At 60.6% G+C, this 20,484-nt stretch overlaps 6 protein-coding genes across 8 annotated transcripts; 3 read left to right on the forward strand and 3 right to left on the reverse strand.

Moving 5' to 3' along the window:
- Positions 1-2,543: 2,543 nt before the first annotated feature.
- JDV02_000842 (uncharacterized protein) lies at positions 2,544-4,133 on the reverse strand (the record flags this gene model as incomplete). The annotated part of the gene is made up of 2 exons (XM_047981706.1): positions 2,544-3,561; positions 3,625-4,133. The coding sequence occupies 2 exons, from the start codon at positions 4,131-4,133 to the stop codon at positions 2,544-2,546; spliced, it is 1,527 nt and encodes a 508-aa protein (XP_047837666.1).
- A 1,812-nt stretch (positions 4,134-5,945) lies between these two features.
- On the forward strand, positions 5,946-8,905 carry JDV02_000843 (uncharacterized protein). Of its 3 annotated transcripts, XM_047981707.1 has the most exons (3): positions 5,946-8,025; positions 8,084-8,321; positions 8,398-8,905. In XM_047981707.1, the coding sequence occupies exons 1-3, from the start codon at positions 5,971-5,973 to the stop codon at positions 8,478-8,480; spliced, it is 2,376 nt and encodes a 791-aa protein (XP_047837667.1). In that variant the 5' UTR covers positions 5,946-5,970; the 3' UTR covers positions 8,481-8,905. The 3 variants fall into 3 exon arrangements, with proteins under 3 accessions (XP_047837667.1, XP_047837668.1, XP_047837669.1); XM_047981708.1 differs by having other exon boundaries at positions 8,084-8,905; XM_047981709.1 differs by lacking the exon at positions 8,398-8,905 and having other exon boundaries at positions 5,946-8,321.
- A 3,135-nt stretch (positions 8,906-12,040) lies between these two features.
- JDV02_000844 (uncharacterized protein) lies at positions 12,041-12,837 on the forward strand (the record flags this gene model as incomplete). Its single annotated transcript, XM_047981710.1, has 2 exons — positions 12,041-12,664; positions 12,727-12,837. The coding sequence occupies 2 exons, from the start codon at positions 12,041-12,043 to the stop codon at positions 12,835-12,837; spliced, it is 735 nt and encodes a 244-aa protein (XP_047837670.1).
- Positions 12,838-13,754: 917 nt separating this feature from the next.
- Positions 13,755-15,989, forward strand: RCH1 (Proteasome endopeptidase complex; the record flags this gene model as incomplete). The annotated part of the gene is made up of 5 exons (XM_047981711.1): positions 13,755-14,124; positions 14,282-14,467; positions 14,647-15,088; positions 15,218-15,635; positions 15,759-15,989. The coding sequence occupies 5 exons, from the start codon at positions 13,755-13,757 to the stop codon at positions 15,987-15,989; spliced, it is 1,647 nt and encodes a 548-aa protein (XP_047837671.1).
- A 74-nt stretch (positions 15,990-16,063) lies between these two features.
- JDV02_000846 (Beta-glucosidase) lies at positions 16,064-18,437 on the reverse strand. The gene is made up of 2 exons (XM_047981712.1): positions 17,652-18,437; positions 16,064-17,557 (listed from the first exon to the last, which is right to left on the reverse strand). Exons 1-2 carry the CDS (start codon positions 17,693-17,695, stop codon positions 16,162-16,164), a joined length of 1,440 nt encoding a protein of 479 aa, XP_047837672.1. The 5' UTR covers positions 17,696-18,437; the 3' UTR covers positions 16,064-16,161.
- Positions 18,438-18,925: 488 nt separating this feature from the next.
- JDV02_000847 (uncharacterized protein) lies at positions 18,926-20,467 on the reverse strand. Its single transcript, XM_047981713.1, has 2 exons — positions 19,855-20,467; positions 18,926-19,758 (listed from the first exon to the last, which is right to left on the reverse strand). Exons 1-2 carry the CDS (start codon positions 19,973-19,975, stop codon positions 19,172-19,174), a joined length of 708 nt encoding a protein of 235 aa, XP_047837673.1. The 5' UTR covers positions 19,976-20,467; the 3' UTR covers positions 18,926-19,171.
- Between the last annotated feature and the right edge of the window lie 17 nt (positions 20,468-20,484).

Raw genomic sequence — 20,484 nt, forward strand, 5'->3', positions numbered from 1 at the left:
TCGCATTCAACCGGCGGCGGGGGCATCAAGGGCGACACGCTCGCGCAACAAGCAGCTCGAGCTGGAGACGCCTCGAGGCCCTATCGTCGGCCCTCTCGGTCCATGCGCACCGCCAACTCACCAAGCCGATTGTCGCGAACCGGGGTCCCCTGACGGCCCCCAATGCCCCTACTCCCTTTATTACTTTATCAGGTACGTCTGTTGGGGCCGTCCGTAGCGTGCCGTGTACCTGCAGGAACGGCGTCTCTGCTGGAGCCACATCCACCAGCCGGCCTGACAAGCTCAGATCGTGTTTGGACCGACGGCACAGCTGAGCTTCGGGGATCCACCCACTTACAACAACACATTGTCAGGGGCAGGACGGACTGGTCAGGCGTCTTCCAGTCCCCTGTCGCGGCGACCGGTTTTCAAATCGGCTTTCCTTTCTCCCACCCATCTGAAGGCTGGCCAGTCCCTCAGCACCGCGCATCGCATGTTCAGCCTACCGACCCTCTTCTGCCCCTTTGGTATCAGGACCTGCCTCTCCTCTGTTCGGGCCCATCGCGGAGCTGCAGAGCCCCCATGCATGGCCGGCAGGAGAGGCGCCGCAGCATGTGGCATGTGTACGGACGGGCCATCTGAATGAACCCTTTGCTGCACATCCCACGCCATATTACCTCAGGCTCGACGGCGGGCGGGTTCTTCCATCATCAATCGCCGAGGTCATCGCGTGTTCCCCCGCCCAGGACTCCGAGACCGCCCCTCGTCCGGCGCACCGGCACCGGCGACCGTGGGGGGCTATGGGTGCCAAGTCATCAAACAAACCATCTTGGGGCGCTGGCGACGTGTCTGGAAAAGAAAGTAAAACCGGTCCCTGCCGTGCTGCGTTGCGTTGCTTTGCGTCGTATTGTGCGGAGGCGGTCGTCTGCCTGATCGGCCTCGGAGGCAAACGCAAGAGAGCGGTCGCTCCAGTCGACCCCGTCTCCCCAACCAGCCCACCTCGCACTGCAGCAATCAACGTACCATCTTGGTGCTTGTCCTTGGCGGCTGGCTGACCCGCCCCTCCGGTCGAACCGATCGAGCCTTTTTTCGGCCCCGCGAGCATGGGGCTTCGTCAATCAGAGGGTTGCGATGCGTCGCCCGCCTGCCGCGCCTGCGCTATCGCTCAGCCCGTCGCGCGTCGACATGAGATTAAATGGCCCCACACGTCACCGCACCGCGCCGCGCAATGAAATCATCACGCGCAACTGCCCTCTCTTCTCGTCGTTCGCGGCCTCTGGCGCATGCGAAAAGTCGCTCGCACTGGCACGACAAGAGGGGCAAGAAGACGCCCGGGGGGTGAGGGGCGCGGTCCGAGGCCCAAGGGAGGGCAACACAGGCTCAATCTATCGTTGCGCCGATCAGCCTACACTGAACTCTCTTTTCAAGCAAAGCCTTGCTATGCGCCCATCGCACTGAGCTAGAAAACTTCTCCTCGTTGCACACCATCGCCCACAGCACGATCGCGGCGAATGCAGCAGGGCCAGGTGCCACACCTCAGCGTGGGCATGCGTTCGTGCCGTCGAATGAATGCACGCCTGGCCCTCTCTCGACGCGGCAATGACGATCACGGGGCGACCCTCCCAATCGGTCGATCCGGCCGAAGCTGGGCGATGGCGAACCGGCTGGTGACTGCCTTTGTGTGGTAGACTGCCGTAGAATGTGTAGGTACTCGTAGTACTCGTACATACGACGGTCGCGTTGGTCCTATGCAATGCAAGGCCAGAACAGCGCATGCGTCGTCGAAGTCGAGCCGTCGGGCCGTCGATCCTTCAAACCTACAGCAGGTCTCAGTCCTGCTAGGGCTCCCTTCCCGCCAGCCAACCACCTTACCGCTTTTTGACGCTTCCTTTTGCCATTGTTGGCTCCACCATCGCGGCTTGGTGCATAAACCTTCCATGCGTATTATTGCCACCTTCTTCTGACCTCGGCCCTTTCCCTGACGGTACCAAGTACGTATTACCGCGCGGCCTTGGAGTCGTGCGACACGGGACACATGGGCGGCCGCCAACTCGGATTGATAGGTGCGCCGCGATGCACAAGACGGGCGTGCTCCCCGAGTGCGGTGTCGCGCAGACTCGATGTTGCTATGGAATGGACTTGATCAATGGGAAAATGGTCTCACGGAGCCGCGTACACACGTACGGACCGGCTCGCCTGGGGGAGCGCTTGCACGCAGCAGAGAGCCCCGACGTGCCACGACGAGCCTCGGCGGTAACGTGGTATCTGGCGGACGGGCCGACACCTAGAAGAAGGCGCTTTTCCCATCGGATATTGGATATTATTCTTTGCTCATGTTTGGTATCAATACGAGAATCGAGACAAGAGGTGGGCAATGTTGCGCTCCTGTGAACTTGATGAGTGGTAGTTCGACGAAGCATCCGGATCCTAAGCCACAACCGAAATTACCGGGCCATCCCTGTTGGTATCATTCGTGAAAGTAACAGATTAAAGAAAGGGAGGAAGGAATGAAAAGGTATCGGACGGGATCGCGGCGCAGATGCACCATTGGTCTTGGGGAGCGTCTATCGCTTCATCACTCGGCCCGGCACCCTGTCACCGTTGTATCGTGGGACCGCAGGCGCCTTGCCCGTGCGGCTCCCACGCATCTGCTTCGTCGAAGAGGGCTCCTTGCCCCGCTTGTTGCCGCCAACCAGAGCGAGGAGCGGTCTGAGCGGGAGCACGAGCAGCTGGAGCATTGCGTGAAATGGGAAGAGCACAATGGCGGTGACTGACTCTACAGCGCGTGCGACGAGGTTCCTGCTCGCTACGCTGTTCTTTTCCGCCGCCGCAGCGAGCGCGATGGCGTCGTCGAGCCTGTCATCTAGCCCCGAGAAGCGTGCCTCTGTCTGTAGCTGCAACAGCGTAGCCTTCTTCTCGTAACGACGTACGGCGCGGTTCAGCGCGTCGAGTTCCGGCTGGATGGCGTTGCGCACGTCGCGCGTTAGGAGAGCCTCTTGCTTGACGCGCGCCGATTCCGGGCTCCCGCCACCCTGCTCGAGTGCCATGGCCTCGTCGGCGACTGAGCGTGCCTCGAGCCTCTGAAGGCGGCTGACAATGTCCTCAACCTCGGCACTGTTGACACCTCCGGCCGGCGGGGCAAAGGGGCTGCCATGAACAACGCGCTGTAGATAGAGGGTGCGCGACTGCACTAGTTTTATCATGTGGGAGAAAACGCGCAGCTCTGATATAAGGAGAAAGATGGTTAAGTTGTAGTTGGAAACGAGACCCTCGGAAGGTCGGCTGAGCTGCGAGCGGATGGCGTGGAGAAGGTACGCGCTAACGAGGGGGAGGAGAAGACAGGCGACCAGTGCGAGAGCCTCGTGTCGATAGAGTTCGCGAAGCGCGGCTTGCTGCGGCTTGGAGGGCTGTTTCTGTTCAAAGCGTGATTTGGGCGCAAGTCGAGGTGCTTCATCCTCCTCGGGAACATCATCCAGTGGTGAGCCGGGGTTGGGCCCGTCTGTTTCGCTGTCATCCTCGATGACAATGTCGTTGTCTGGCTCATTTTCAATGCGCATTTGCTGGGCTGAGTGGTACCATACCCTGTGAGATCGCATTAGAACGGAACAATCAAGTGTTCGGTCTGCATGGGAGGAAGGGCAATACCATGGCTGCGTCACAGACCAGTGGAGGAACACGCCCGCGAGCCCCAGCAGCATCACGTCGGTAACAACAGCGTGTCCATTCTTGAAAAGGGCACCCGCGACGGCTGGAAGCAGCGCAAACGCGAGAGAAAGCGAGGCGAGAGACGATGACTCGGGGACGGGGACCTGTGTGCCCTCCTGGACTCTAGGATTGAGGATATCACGAGCCTCAGAGCTATAGTCAGAGAAGTTGGAGCTGCGCCGTGGGGTGCCATCGTAAGAAGCCTCAGAGCGACTCGCGAGAGATGGCCGCCGCCGTGAGGGCAGAGAGTCTGAAACGTCAAAGGTCTTTGTACGGCGTACAGCATGCCCCAGAGGCCCGTTGAAACCCGACGACGTGCCGCAAGCGCTGACGGATGCAGGCTTGCCCAAGGAGGGAGCAGGCGTCGGGCGAGCCGCAGATGATGACGCCGCCGCCGCCGTCGCTGTTACTGCCGGCCCGCCTGGCGAGGCATCACTGGCGCTGCCCATGGCGGCTGTGCGGCGACGAGGGTCGTCGGGCCGGACCCATGCAGCGACGGAAGGGTTGAGGGGGACCGCGGGTTGATGCCGATGTGAGTTTGCAAGTTAGGTCTGCAGGATTCAGCGAGGCGCTTGAAGTCGAGGAGGTGGTGGCGTCTGCTGCGTGCGGCCTGTGGCGTCACTTCTAGGGTTGGCCAATCGACCGCAAGGCTGCCCATTTAGCTGGGAGCCTGCCCAGAAAGGAAATGGGGGGCGCCCCGATACGGCCCATGTTGGTGGGCGCTGTGGGGGAACGGGCGCTCCTGCTAGACCTACCTACCAGAGGTAACCTTAGTACCGTACTAGAGGTGCCTTGATACGCCCGGCTGACAGGTATCGTAATGGTGAGCAGTTATTGCGCGGTCCTCAATGAACGATTCCAGGGCGTTTGCAAAACTGAATGGTATGTTGAAGACGACTGCGGGAGTTTGAGGGATCGCTGTCCGCCGACAGCCAGTGATATGAGTGGCAAACTCGACAAAGCCGTGTTAGCCGTGGATCGCTTGATAAACCGAGGCATTGCTGGAATACCCCGTGCGCGCTGAAGAATCCATGTACCACCTGTTAGTACCCTCCTAGGTTGTATCGCAGCAGTCTTAAGAGGATTCCAGTGGCCGGACTGCCATGATCAACAGCCACCAATCCACTGTGGTAGTCGCGCTGGCGAACCGGCTAATCAAGGCAAGGTAAATGCTAACAATCCGGGGGAGGGGCCCGTCGGAGCGGCCGGCGGGGCGCTTACAGCAACACCGCCGCCGCCAGGAGAAGGGCAGGCGGTTGAGGCGGCGATTAGTTGAGGCGAGGGTATGCCTCCAATCGCTGAAGTTGACGCCTGGCCGAGGATGATCGACCCAACGAACCTAAGACAATGCAAAACAAACATGAGGCGACCGAGAAACGAGGGCCAGCGGTTACGGAAGTATGAATGTCAGGGCGCCTGGAGTCCGTCTTCAACTCGGGACAGTCCGTTTCGATTGACCTCTCCACGTCCTACAGGTCGGACGAGCACGAGAAACGATGAACTGCAGGGTAGTCTGTACAGTATACGTAGAAAAGTCGCACCTCCCTACGGCGCCTTGCTTGGCCGATCGGGAGACTCGAGGCAACAACATCGCCGTGTCATCACTTGGGTACTACCTAGGTAGTGCAAGGCATACAAGCGCACCCAGCCTCGAGGATGGCTGGCACGCAATGTCCCCGACGCCGAGCGGAAGAGGCCTCGTCTTGTTTCGGCCGATATGCGTGTTGGTTCAACATGCAGAAACTCGCTTCGCGCACCGAGCAAGGCGCGTACGCGGCCAGCACGTCTGCGGCCGGCTCCTTCAGGCACGGTTCGCGAATACAGCGCCTTCCACGGACACTCTCAATGATTGTGCAAATGCACTTCCTGCTGATGGCCGTGACTGCAGTTCTCGCCGGCCTTGCTCTCGCCAACCGGGCTGCAAGGGCGTTAGTCACTCCAGAGGCCTCCTGCAGAAGATGGCGCAGAAGGGGTAGGATACTTGCAACCAGGCCTGTCCGCTTGTTGGTCTTGTGGTTTCTATTTTCGCCGAGCGGACTGCGTGCCCCCGTGCTCGCGCCTCCGCTTCGATCAGTCACCTTGTTAGGCATGGGGCTCGATTACGGTGAAGTAACAGCATGCCGTATCATGATCTGCAGCTTTGCGACCGGCGAGTGGCCTGATCCCACTCTCTTGGAATAGATGCCTCATTGGTTGAAGACGCCATCTCGGTGGCTGGCGATAGTCATCGCTAAGCGCGCAACGACAATGGGTTTGGCTATATATACCAGGCACGGACGCTCTTTCATGGGAGGTGGATTTGGAACAAGCCAGTATCTCCTTTCTCACCTACTACTAAAGGTTTTTACGAAACACGAGAAAGTTTGCGGCGCCCTCACCATGCGAGAAGAAGACTTCAATCAATACGCTGTTGGGCTCACTACCCTTGACCTCCACCACTTAAAGTCGAGGCACTCTGAGCTGCTTAGTGGCCTCAACACTGTCGACCAACTTCGAGACGTCCACCTGGGAAAATATGTCGAGCTTCCGCAGATCATCGTGGTGGGTGACCAGAGCTCCGGGAAGAGCTCGGTCCTGGAAGCCATCTCGCGCGTCCGCTTCCCCTCCAAGAGTTCTCTCTGCACTCGGTTCGCCACCGAGCTCGTTCTGAGAGACGCCGCGGACCCGAGGATAGACGTCTCCATCAAGCCACACGAAAAAGCCACCAAGGAGGTCAAGGAGAAGCTGACCAAGTTCACCGCAAGCGAAACGAAACTTGGCGAGCTATCTAACATCATCAACAAGGCGTCTACCGTCATGGGTATCGACGACGGCTCCAAAGCCTTTTCGAAGCACATTTTATGCATTAAAATTTTTGGCCCAGGAATACCTCCGCTCACTCTGGTTGACCTGCCTGGTTTCTACCACGCCAGAGGCCTCAACCAAGGAGATGAGCATCGTGCCCTTGTTGATGATCTTGCGGCGGAATACATGAACCAAGAGGCGAGCATAATATTGGCCGTCATCTCAGCCAAAAGCGGCCTAGAAATGCAGAAGGTCTTGCAGAAGACAAAGCAGTATGATCCTCGAGGCCGGCGGACGCTTGGTATCGTTACAAAGCCGGATCAGCTCGAAAAAGGCGAAATGGAGAACGAGTTTGTGAAACTAGTAAAGAACACACCCGAAACTCCGTGGCACCTTAAGCATGGCTGGTACGTCTTGCGCAACCGTGCCGAAAAAGACGACGTGGATTTCGATACCCGAGACCGGGCCGAGACCAAGCTGCTCAGCTCGGCGCCGTGGACATCGATCAGGCAGGAATACAAGGGCATCAGCCCGCTTCGACAGAAGCTGAGCGACATGCTTCTAACTCATACCGGGTCTCAGCTGCCGAGGGTCACAAGCCGCATCCGGGAGCTTATGAAAGAACAAGAGAATCACCTTGCCAACCTGGGCGAACCTCGAATAGACCCACGCGATTGCAGGGTATATCTTGGCCGCATCGCAAAGAAGCTCGAGCATCTCACAAGGCAAGCCGTGGGAGGTGAGACCAAGGATTCCGAGTTTTTCGGCGCCATCTGTGAAGGATCAAGACTGGGGCTGGCTGGTGGCGAACACAACCTCCGAGCCCGGGTCAGAAAGCTGAACCAAGCTTTCATCGCTATTATGGGAAAGCACGGGTCTCGAAGAAATGTCGAATGGCGGGACAAGGGAATGGAAGATGTTTGGGCCCTAGGCGAGTTGCCGAGCGAGCTGAAGGAATTCGCGGCGCTTTACGACCTACCGGAGCAGGAGAGGGTAACCCAAGACGACCTCGAAAGCGAAGTCCAGGAGTGGGCCATAGCTGCGAGGGGAAACGAGTTCCCAGACGAGTATCCTTCGTCACTGATGCTCACCCTGTTCGAGAACCAGGCAGCGCCGTGGAAGAGCATCGCAGCTCGGCATCTGGAGCTGGTAGTGGAGGAAGCCGAGTCTCTCGTCTTGAGCATATTGACCCACGTCAGCGGTGACGACAATAACTTGCGCGAGAGAGTTGCAGAAGAGTTTGTGGCGCCCTTTTTTGCCGATAGGAGGGCCGCTCTCGAAAGTAAGTTGGAGGAACTGATACCTCAGGTCAACGGCGACTGTCAATTATTGGCTCTCGAGTGGGTATACATGGAGAGGACGCAGGCCCGGTCCAGGCTACGACTAGAGAAGCAATGGGAGGAGCTGCAGGAGAATATCAAGTCGAAGACGGGGAATGATTCCCGGGACAGTGGCAATGCCGGCGCCAACTTGAAGGAGCGCGCCTCGTCATGGTCCAATGGTGTACAGCAATTGAGAGCTGAGAATTTGATCGACTCGATGGTGGTGTTTTATGGGGTGAGTACGTTGGTCTCCAGACCTGATGGCAATTTGCTAACAGGTGGCGCCCGGCTAGATGACAATGGAGACGTTCATGACCAACATTATAACACTGGCGGTTGAGAAGCAGCTCATGGCGCGGATACCGAGCATCTTCGGGACGGCGCAGGTCATGGGCCTCAAGGACGACCAGCTGAAGGAGCTGGCCGAAGAGTCGGAGGATAGTCAAGCAGAGCGCAGCAAGACGGAGGAGGACCTCGCCAAGCTGAAACGGGGTCTTGAGCTATGCGAGAGCTGGCGTAAAAGCAACAACAGTAGGTGGCAATCGTGAAATCCCGAGCCCTTGGGGTGTCCGTCCAAGAGCTAATCCAGTCGGCAATTGCTTCGCAGACATATCCGGGGCGAGCCGTCTGCCGGAAACGAGTGGCGCAAGGAACAGCCCCTTTTATACGACGCGTGAGGCTGTCAGTTGAAATAGGCGAGAGGTATCGGGCATCAACTCGTGGAGTACAGAGAATTGAGGGCTCAGTCACGGGTGCAACAACAGGCTAGCCGGGTCCGGCGGGTGTAACAATATTTCTTCTCCTGGGGCAGCAGCAAATTGCGAGGAAATGCTTTCTCAAGCGAAAATTGCGCCTGCCGGCGCGGCGGCTGTGTTGGGGACGGTATGGGTCAGATGAGATGTCGGTGTGCGTTAGGACGGCGCCGCTGTCGTCCCATGCCTGGGCATCGAAAGATGGCTGGCCCCAGCGTGGGGGCGCTGGCATCTCTACGGCTAGCAAAACACGTCTCTACGAATAGCACCATCTATATAATAAACTCAAGTACCTATCCCTTGTCTTCGACTCGCCAACCTACGGAAAGACGGCTCGGCATCGCGGCAGGACCAACTCCGGACCGTGTTGGGATCAGGGTTTGGCCCAGTCGACATGGGATTCAAGCAATAGCTAGCACCGAGTTAGTCCGCAACAAGGATGACTTGGCCAATGTTCCTGCATTGACTACGCCGTTGTGCTGATGATGAGACGGGGGGGCCAGGAAACCAAGTCACTTCGTACGTGCTGATACGAAGCAGTTCTTGTATAGTAATCAGCGGCATCGTTCATGCAGGACGGCGCGGAGCCGAGCACATCAGTCAGGCCCGTCCGATATCACTGCCCATGACAGATGCTGCTGCATATATAAGCCAGGGGCCATCCACCAACCGTCTGATCACGTCTAGCTAGGCGGGAGGCTCGCTCCCACTTGCTGTGGTCTTGGCGTGGTCCGTTGGGTAAAAAAGCGAGAGACGCGGAGAGCTCGGTGCCGAGGGTACGCAACCCTTGCGATGCGGGCTCTCCGGACGGACATGAAAGAGGCTGACTGCTGACTTCGTTGGTAGGTGGTACTGCTGGCTGTTGTTGCAGGTACAGTAGTAACATATAATACGGCTTCTCCCGCACGGGCGGACCCCCCCCGCCCCCCCGCGGCGGTTAGGCGTGGGTCAGACACGGGGTGACGACGCTGATGATGGCTCGAAACCCAGGGCTCGATCAGCGTCGAGAATCGGTTTTGGAGCCTCGTACCCGCCCGGACCTCTCCCCGCGAAGACGGGCCATCTGTGCGTTGCTTCGGGTTGCGTTGCGTCGCGCATTGTGGGCCAGTCAACGCCGCCGCATTAAACGGGCCTTGACTCGAGAGGCGAGGCCCGCCACATATGCCCAATCCAAGCATTGCATTGTTGCTTACCTTTGGTTTATTTTTCTTAATTTTTTTTTAGAACACCCTCCCTTGCCTGGCTCTCCCCCCCAATGACGTAGCGCGATCACAGTACTACAGTGCTTACGGAGAATCAATGTACGAGCTACTGTTCCTTGCCACTTCCCATGCCCCCTTTTCCTCTCGTGGGCCATGTCCCTGTTCAAGAGCTGAAGCGGCTGCTGTCATTCACTCATTGTTGTTGGTACCTGCAAACGCACGCACGCACGCACGCACGCACGCACCTCATCCAACCGCTCGAGGATCCACACCAGGATGCCTAAAGAAGAAATGCAAAGACGAGCGACTCAAATGCAGGAACCCGTCATGAGGATGACGTGGATGGGTCGTTTTCGACCGCCCTCCCCCCCCCTGAGCGGCGCTGGGCTGAGCCGGGGGGTCCCCTTCCCGTCGTCCCCTGCCCACTGACAACAAGCAAGGAATCTTCTTGGGACGAGGGGGTGGAAGAGACGATGGGGGCCTGATGAGGGGGCCGGTCTCGGCCAAAAAAAAATGATATAAGGCGAAAGGTCAACATAAGGGGGCCCCAGCGGTGTCGCGACGCTGCCTGACAGCATTTAAGAACCCCGTGCATCTCACACTCTCCAAGGCCCCCCCCCCCCTTCGTCGAGGGATACAAGATAAAAAGGGGGCATTGGAACACTCTGCGAGCACGACGCGTGCGGCGGCGCGAGAGACAACGCTATTGTGTCTCTGTCTACCCCATTCATCTGCCGGATCCCTCAGCACTAACTTAGAGTTACCGGACGCCCTCCTTCCAGCGCGCCTCCCCCCCTCCCCCGGCACAGAGTTCTTCCGGGGCGGGCTCCACGATGCGCTGGCCCCCAAGGGCACCACCCGCAGCGTCATCTCTCGCCGTCCTCCCCGCTAACCTGTTCGAGGCGACGCCCCTATTCTCCAGCTCCAGCAGGCCCCAGCCGGGGGCTGTCCTCAGAGGCCGCTGCGCGGGCCCGTGCAGGCGCCGCTGGCGCTGCAGCCGTTGCTGGTCCGCTGCCGGGGCACCAGCAGCAGCAGCAGTAGTAGCAGCAGCCTGCCAACTGCCACCGTTGAGGCCGCTCCGCGCTGCACGCCAACAACAACGACAGCCCCCGTTCCCAGCGCCGCCCGCCGCCCGCGCCAGCGGCAACCGCACCAGTGCCATCGCCGACAGCAGCACCCACAGCCCCCCCAAGCTGGCCCGCGCCCGCGCCCGGACCACTGCTGCCGCCCAGCGCGAAATCCTCGCGGGCCACCCGCCGTCGCCTGGCTCACCACCATCACCATCACAACAACCGCCTCGCCTACCGTCACCGACGCCGCGCCGTTCATCTGCGGTCCCCGTGGCTGCACCTCTGCCCCTCGACCTTCTGCAGGCAGCCGGCCCCCTCCTCCTCGGGCGACCCTCTCACCGTACTAGCACGTCGCCTCGTACACGGCAGCGGCAACCGCCCTCGCCCTCGTCCTCCCCCTGGCCGCCCCTGAGCACGGTCGTCCCGGCGGCCGTGCCGACCCCGTCCTTCCCACGGCTCCTCACGCATCGAAACTGCCACCTTCTTCGCCCCCCTTAGATGTGTCGCTCTCCGGCAGCAACCCATTGCGTCTGCCGCCGCTCTCCGAGCAGCCTACTTACCCGAGCCAGCCCAACACCTTGACTCGAAGCTCCCATCATACGGACCCTGATCGCGACCACCACGGTCGCCGCCGCCATCACCATCATCACGACCGAGCCGCTGCCCGGGCCCTGAACTCTCGACCCCCGCAACGCCCTCCGACCGCCGTTCGTCCTCCGGGCAACCGCATCCAGTCGCCCTTTCGCAGCCGTGCCGCCACCGCCTGCGCGCCAGGGAGCGACAACTCGCCGCGCCACCTCCTGCGACTGTCGTCTGCACGACTCTGGAACCCTACCAACTCGACGCCCCGGAGCACCCAACCTCGCGGACGCCGCAAGTCATCCCCTCCGGCACCGCCCGTCCCCCTGCATCACCCCACGCTTGAGCTCTCCGCCGACGCCGAGGACCTCGTCGCCAGCGCCGCCGGCGAGTATCCGCTGCTCACCCTCGCGGAGCAACGTCAGTTGAGGCATTCGCCCGCAACTCGTGCCAGCCTCCAAATCGATCGGCGCGTTAGCCACGATCACCGCATCAGCTTGCCAAGATCGGTCCGTGCGTCATACGACGGCAGCCGATCCCAGAACCCAACGCCGGGACCTCAGGAGACTTGCGTCAAGGAGCCACCGAGGACGCAGACGAGATTTGCGCGGCCATTGAAGATAGACAAGGGCAAAGGAAAGGCCATCATGGCGCCCGAAAATGAGGACACACGGAGGTCCTTCTCGAGGGACCTGGAACGCGGGCCAGATGTCATGGGGTCGCGCCCTTCGGACGTGTCCGCTGGCGATGGCATCGGCCCGGCTCTGTCATCCTCCAACTCGTCCATTATGGGAGAGGACGTGCAGCCCGATGCCGGCGAGGAGTGGGGGCCACAGCATCCGTGCTACCCTCATCTAAATCCTCACGTTCCCATGGACTCGGCTGAGTACGCGACAACACGGATCATCCGCATCCGCCGCGACTGGCTCCTCCAGGGTGACCTGGCGCCGACATTTTCGAACTTGTACCCCGAGATCCTGGATCCCGCGGGAATATCTGAGCAGGAGTTCCGCCGCGTCATCGAGAAGCTCAACGGAGAGCTCGTGCCCATCTTCGACCCGTATAGCCTCCGCAACGTCATGGACAGCTTCCTTGGTCTCGTGACAGGCTGGCTGTGGGACGACTTTGGTCTTACGGGCATCAAGGCGAGGCTCAACAACTTGGAAAAGTGGATCGACAGGTGGAACGTGGAGATGGCCAAGACGCTGTCGTCGGAGGACGGCATTATTCCACCCAGGATCATCTCGCTGCGGCGGACGGGATACATGACGGTAAGAAAGACTTGCCAATCTGCTCTGTTAGTGAACGCTTGCTGAGTCGGCTCTCGTAACAGCTGGACATTCAAATACCGGACCCCGAAATCGCCCCCGCGCCTAGTAGTACGGGCGCGGGCGAGTCGCGAGCAGGACTACCTACGGAGCTGCCCATGACAATGGCGGTGTGAGACTGATGTCGGAAGAATACCCTCATGATACCCTTGTTTCGGCTATGTTGATATACTTTTCTGGGACCGCTTTAATATTCCCTTTACCACTGCAGATCTTAACCCGACATTTTTTTTCGATGGAGCACGAGAGGATTGACCCTGCTCGCCCTTGACACGGGGCGGAGCGGGTTTGTTTTGATACCACGAGCATTTGCATAGCGTGTTTTGCCAAATGAGAGGAGCGGATCTAGAAATGCAAGGGCGTGTCGAGTGATTGTGGATGAAAGGCGTGTCGGCCGGACGCGTTGGCGGCGGGTGGGAGGAGTCGAGAAGAAAGACGCCGGCCGCAGACGCATTGTCGATGAAGGAAGAAGAAGAAGAATATAGTGCTGTGTGTGACGATGAGTGCCGGGTGAAGTCGCTTCGGTAGGGCATGGGGCCTTGGGCTCGGCTGTCCTTGTTGATACAGTGTCGTGGGTAAAAGGGGGAGGGGTCCTAGTTTCATATCGCCCTGGAGCTGGGGGCTGCCCATTGCGAGGTAAGTAGGAAGGCCAGTAGCCATGGAAAGCCGAGTCAGTGCGTTGCGAATGTCTGCGTCTGTTTGTCTTCGTCGCTGCCACTGACTGAGCATCCATGTCCCTTTAGTGTTAGTCCTCGGTATCCGCCCGAGCAAGCGATCCTTCGCAAGGCAAGGCGCGGCAATAACCCGGGGAGCGGCAAGCGAGCGAGAGCCAACAGCGAGCTAGTTTTTATTATCCAGACCTACCAACTATACCTTATGACCGGGCCGGGTGCCGATGACGGCCGAGACATAACTAACAACAGGAGGGCGTAAATAACGTTGGTGATTTCTTTTCTCCACCGTCGGACGGACCTGAGCTGGTCTACTGACTGACCCGACGCAGCTGCTGGCTGCCGCTTAGTAGTAGCGCACCATGATGCGGAGGTCTGCCATCGACGGCGACGACGACGACGACGACGACGGCAATGGCGCGTCGCCGCCAAGCTTGAGCGTCATGGCGGCGGAGACTGCAACGTCCGGTGGCCGCCGCCCCGGTAGCGGCACCGACAAGGAGGCGGCGGCAATGACACCCGAGCCGGCACCAGTTCAACCGCCTCCACCGCCCCCAGCGACAGAGAAAACGACCACGACCGCAGCGGGCACGGCAGTCGCAGCGGCAGCCACAGCGGTGACGTCGAAGCAAAAGGCCGTGGCGTGGGCCAAGAAGGCGCTCCGTCTCGTGCTGGCGCAATGGCTCATCATCGGCTTCGGCCTGGCCTGCGTGCTGGCGTACCTGTTTCCATGTACGTGCACGAGATCCCCGGAGCCCCCCTCCACCCCTAGGGCTCATCTTTCTTCATTCTGGTATCGGCACAGTACCTCGGGAGGGGGCTCGCGAGGTGTGGGAGCAGCCACCAGCAAGCGTGTGTGAACTGGGCTGAGAAAACAAAAAAAAAACAGCCGTGGCGGCGCACGGGGGCGCGATCCGCTCCGAGTACAGCATCTTGTATGGCGCCGTGGCCTTCATCTTCCTCGTCAGCGGGCTGCAGCTCGCGCCGGCCAAGCTGCGCGCCAACGCGACCAACTGGCGGCTGCATGTCGTGGTGCAGGGCATCAGCTTCATTGTGTTTCCCGCCGCCGTCCTAGGTGCGTCTCCCTCTTGTCCAGTGTCCGTCCCTCCGTCCCTCTCTGTGTCCCCATTTCGCCCAGGACGACAACTGCCATCACCACCACCGCCGTCCAGCATCATATATACTCTCGCTTTCTCCCTCGCTCTCATTCTTGGAAAACTAACTAATACGCTGATGGAAATCGAAACCAACCAGCGCTCGTGCACATCTCCCTCGCTGCCGGCGCCCTGCGCTCCAACACGCCCGCCCTCCCCGTGCTGCTCGGCATGCTGGCCCTCGCCTGCCTCCCCACGACCATCGCCTCCAACGTGCTCATGACGCGCGCCGCGGGCGGCGACGATGCCGCCGCCGTCATCTCCGTCGTCATCGGCAACGTCGCCGGCGCCTTCCTCTCCCCGCTGCTCATCTACGCCTTCTTCCCCGCGGGTGACCCGGCCTTTGCCCCCTGGCGCCCCGCCGAGCCCGCTACCCTCGGCCGCATGTACGCCGACGTGGCCAGGCAGCTCGGCCTCAGCGTCGTGCTGCCCCTCGCCGTAGGGCAAGCGTTGCGCTGGCGGTGGGAAGATGCCACGCGGAGGCTGCTCGAGGTGACGCGCCTGGGGAAGGTGTCGAGCTTCTGCCTCGTGCTGCTCGTCTGGTTCGTAGCCCCCAGAAGTCCCCCCCCCCCTTTCCCTTTTCCCTCTCAAGTTCGGCTTCTGGCCGTGATGAATGTTTCTCCTGGGCGAGGAGGAGCGACCAGGACGGACCTAACTCAGCGTACCTGTAGGACCACCTTTTCAGGAGCCTTCAAGACCGGTGCCCTGTACCGCCTCTCCCCAGCCTCCGTCATCTTCGACGTCTTCCTCAACGTGGCGCTGTACCTCATCTTCACGGTTATCTGCTTCTTCGCCGCACGCCCTGCAGCCTTCCTATGCGCTCTTGGCGAACCTCTCCCTCCCTCTTCCTCCTCCGCCTCATCTACAGCAGCCGTATCTACGCGGCGGCGCCTCTCCCACCTCTTCCGTCGCGCCCTCGCGCTCATCTTCCGCCGCATGCCCCGCGAGCAGGCCGTCGCAGTGTGCTTCTGCGGCGCCGCAAAGACCACCAGCCTGGGCATCCCGCTCGTGGCCGCCATGTGGAGCGCCAGCGACGACCTGACGATGGCGCTGATCCAGATCCCCGTGCTGCTGTACACGATCGAGCAGGTACGTACGTGCGAACGAACGAACAGGCCCGGCCACAGCCAGCCAGCCGCGTAGAAGAATCAACAGGGCTCAATTTCAGCGGAACTGACAGATGGCGCGTGTTTCTCTCGCTCGCTCTTGTAGGTGTTCGTGGCGCAGATCCTCGTGTACGTGTTCAGGTGGTACCTGCGCAGGGGCAACAAGGCCGACGCCGAGTCTGGGACGGAGCCAGGGGGTGCGGAGAACGTTGCGGAAGTTGCTGATGACGCGCGGCGTCACGGACAGGCCCGGGGGCAAGGAAGCCGGCTTCGCGAGGACGATGCATCAACGGCGCTCGTGCAAGCGGCGCCGCAACCCAACTCGAAGGCACAGTAAAAGATGGGGGAGCAGGTGCAGATATATACACATATATATATTTATACGTCTTAATTTAGAGCGCACATAATATTTAGAAAACTATATTCGGCAAACGGCATGCGACAAGCAGCAAAATGTGACATCGCTTTGGTTGGTTGGCACTTCATTATCGACAGGTCAGACTACCTGGCTATCTCTGCTCTTGCTGCTTAATCAGGCTCTCAAACAACGGCTTCAGTGAGCTGGCACTCTTCTTGGGATACCGCGTCTGGCCGTTGTCGTAGTCGACGTAGCACACGCCGAAGCGAGTCTCGTAACCCTCGTGCCACTCAAAGTTGTCCATGAGCGACCAGGCAAAGTAGCCCCTCACGTCGACGCCGTCGAGGGCCGCGGCCGTCGCCATGGCGCGCACGTAGTCGTCGTAGTAGCGCACGCGGAAGTCGTCGGCCAAGATGGCCTCGCGCGGCAGGTCGTTTTCTCCCTTGAGGCTCGTGCCGTTCTCCGTTACGTAGATGATCGGGTGGCCGTACCGGCGGCTGATCCAGCCGAGCAGGTCGCGGAAGCCAGGCGCGCACGGCCGCAGCCACGGCGACTGCGTCTCCGGGCCGATGCAGTCGCCGTTCTTGTTGTGGAACAGGATATCCAGGTGGCCCGCCACGTCCTCGGGGCTTGGCTCACCGGGCCTATTCTTGATGTAGTTGGCCGTGTAATGGTTCATGCCGTAGTAGTCGTTTGACCCCCGCACAAGGGCCAACTCTTCGGCCGTAAAGGTCGGCAGCCGCTTGCCCAGCTGCTTGCGCATCGAAACCGGGTAGTCGCCGTGGTAGATGGGGTCGGCGAACCAGCCGATGGTGAATTCGAGCTTGCGCTGGGCGGCGTTGACGTCAGCCGGGTCGGCGGCGTCCCATGGGAACACGGCGTCGCCGTTGAGGACGATGCCGATCTGGCCGCCGTTGACGGGCTTGAAGTCGTCGCGGAAGGCCTTGACGGCGCGCCCGTGCGCCACGAGTAGCGTGTGCGCCGCGAGCCAGGGCTCCGTCGTGCCGTCCCCTTCTGGGTTCTTGCTGCGGTCGGACGTGCGTCCAGGGGCGAACTGGCCGACGTTGTAGCCCAGCACCGAGGAGCACCACGGCTCGTTGAAGGTGGCCCAGTGCTGGACCTTGGGCATGGCCTTGAAGACGACGCGCGCAAAGTGCTCAAAATCGAGGGGGAACTCGCTCCGGTTCAGCAGGCCGCCGTACCGCCGGTCGAGGGATTCCGGCACGTCCCAGTGTGACAGGGTGACGAAGGGGACGATGCCCGCGGCAAGCAGGTCGTCAACGAAGCGCACGTAGTGGTCCAGGCCAGCCTGGTTGACGGGGTCGCCGCGGCCGCCAAGCGGGATGATGCGCGTCCAAGAGAGGGAGAAGCGGTAGGCCTTGGCCCCGAGAGACTTGAGCAGGGCAACGTCCTCGGCGGTGCGGTTGTACGAGTCGCAGGCCACCTCGCCCGAGGAGCCGTCGGCGATCTTGCCGGGTCGCTTGCAGAACTCGTCCCAGACGCTGGGGCCGCGGCCGTCCTTGTCAATGGCACCCTCGATCTGGTACCTGCATTGGGCGTGCGTGTCAATGTCAGCGAGAAGAACAGTGCGGCGCCATGCGGATTGCGTCACGCAGACGTGAGACGGGCAGGAGGACATACGCCGCCGTAGCGAAGCCCCAGAGGAAGCCGCTCCGAAGGGCCATGTTGTGTGTGTGGTGTTTTGAGCGTGTCGAGTGAGTGGGAGGGAGGGAGGTGAGGATCACGAGCGCACACAGACAGGTTGGGCGCAAGGTAGCTCGAGCGTGGGATGAAGAATCACCTCCACGCTGCCCCGGGGCCGAAGGAGGGACGTCGTGTCTATTTATCCAAGTGGCAGTAGTAATGTCGACTCGGCCCGTCTGCCGTGAGACGTGTCTGGCGTGGGCATATACCCGAACCGTCTCAAGGCGTGAAGAAGGGGTCGGGCTCCATCGGCCAAGCTAGCCACGCAGGCGCGTGTCGGCCCACGTCTCCGGGACGAAGCCATCTCCAATGACCGAGCGCTCCGCTGCATGCATTTATTCATTACTAGACATTCGTTCTCGTGCGGGCGGACCCTCTAACCAAGTCGTCCGTTGGCCGCCAGCTGCGGGGCTCGTGTCGCTGACACGTTGGTCTCGTGGCGGCGTCAGCGGCAGCAGCGAACGAAGCAGCTCTCGGCTGGCTCGCACGGCCGGCCTGAGTGACAGGCATAGGAAAACACACGAGCGAGGAGACACAGATCACCCAGAGGGTTGGCTGCAGATAAGGGGAGGAAGGTCGGGCGGGGAGGTCGGATCGCCAACGGTTAGTAGTGACAGTGGACTCTGGGCGGAGGGCAGGGCCCGCTTGTGATTGATGAGCGTGTCGTTTGCTTGATGTCTGGGAGGGCGAATTCCATCGTCCATGGATGGGGGTCCATAGTCATACCTTGCATAGGGTCTGATGCTGGTGCAGGCTGGCGGCGCTGCGCCAGTGGGCTTGGCGGCGCCCGCGGGAGGATAAATTGTTTCCAGCGGCTGGCGGCTTGAGCCTGTTGGCCGCTCCGTCGGCCCGTCTTCCCGGCTGCTGGCGGATGAATGGGGTTGCTGGAGTTGGCGCATCGTTCCTGAACCCGACCTACCCAAGAGCACCAAGTATAGGTACTGTACGTACAGTATACACCTTGTTTCTCACCATGGGCCGCACACACGCCTCGCACTGAAGGCATGTAAAGCACTATGCCGCGCAGCATCTGGAAGACTACCGAGATACCTTTATTCGGAGCCACGGGGTGTGTCCTGGTCCTTCTGGAGTATAAGCACTCTGGTGAAACTAGAGTCGCGCTCGCGTAGACCGCGGCTTAGCGCGTTGGAGGGGTCTCGAGTCTCGACGTCACACACATGAGCCAACATTTGGCAGAGCATACGAAGTACGACACATGTAATCAGCCCCCGCGCCGCAAGCCCAGCATCCTCTACTGCTCGATTACTGGCAGGATGACTACCAACGGAGATGACGCAAACAAATGTGCAAACGCCCCTCCCAATTGAAACCCCCTTGACGATGCCTCCAAGCACTTGGTTGACACTGTCTAGCCCGTCGTCAAGACGGGTTTCCCTTCTCTACCTTAGGGCGAGCCAGGAGTTGGTTGTTCATCTTCGCCATTGATCTCCGCCTTGCTACGCCTCGCGGTCTCCTAGCTTTCGCTTGCTCGGCGATCGCGAGCCCGTGCTCATGTCCACATCGTCACCACCCGGGCCGTCACTAAACTCGACAATCTCCCACTCGACACGGACGCTACCGTCCTCGGAGCGGTGCACGCCCTGACTGCGTCGCAGGTTGCCCAGCCGCGTGCCCTCGACCATGCCGTCGAACCACGGCACGCCCAGCGACTCGCGCAGCGCCATACTCTTGGTCGGCGTGTCCCGCTGCTGCCGTTGTCGGTCGTCGTTACCCTCGCCCTCCTCCTCGTTCGTGTCGTCGGGGATCAGGCCCATGTCCTCAAGATCGGCCAGGTCCTCCCGAAGCAGACTCCCCAGCGTCAATTGGATATAGTCGGCCTCGCTTCGCGGGTTTTCGGACCAGTACGAAAGCGGAGTGCCGCAGAAGCCGCAGAAGTGCCGTTTCGAGTACTCTTGGCTCGGGTGCGTGTAAGCCCGCCGGATCATGCTATGCGTCTCGTCCGGGAAGAAAGCAAACGTCGTGCTGTGGTACCACGAGAGCGGCACGCGGATGTAGGCCGCGAGCGGCGTCGCAAGGGGAATCTCTGTGCATGTGCGCGCGCGCGCGCAAATCGTCAGCTCTGAGTTTGCTCATGGTTCGTCCCCAATGTCACACGAGAGTAGGGAGAGGGTCGCCCTACGGTGGACGGGCTCTGTGTTGAAGAGCACCTGAGCCTCGCCGACGCCATCCTGCGGCACTGCGATGATGTAGCGGTTGCGGCCGCATTGACACCCGCCTCGCAACGGACGGAGCACGCTCATGGCGAACAGAGGAATGCCGGATGTCTGGATATAAAGCGAACACAGACTTTTGTGTCGAGTCGACCGATACTCTCGATTCTTCGAGCCTGCCAGTCCGCCTGCCTGGCTCTATGTGTACTCTGCTTGAACGCGCTGATGACGGACCGGCTGGGGGTTCCGCGGCTTCCACCACGGGCGGCTGTGCTGCTCGACAGGATGGCAGGATGTGTGAACCGACTTGGTGATGATTGGCGGCGGTTTTTGTTGCGGGACGAGGTGGTGCCGCAGAAGGAGATGGAAACGGACCGGGATGGGGCGGGAACGGCGGACGGGAGCAGCAAGCCGCCGCCAGCGGATTCATTCCATCAGGCCATGACAAGCTTCGGGGGCCGGTGACGCAACTACGGAACAGCTTGGGTCTCGCCAGGTGGGGCAGTGAGGCGAGGGGTGGAGGGAGCAGAAGAAGGAGACGCTGGTGCTGCTACTTCGTACAGTACAGTACCAACTTTTTCCGTCCCTACCAAGGCGGT

Source organism: Purpureocillium takamizusanense, chromosome 1, assembly GCF_022605165.1.
Source record: "Purpureocillium takamizusanense chromosome 1, complete sequence".
In the NCBI taxonomy this organism is placed as follows: domain Eukaryota; kingdom Fungi; phylum Ascomycota; class Sordariomycetes; order Hypocreales; family Ophiocordycipitaceae; genus Purpureocillium; species Purpureocillium takamizusanense.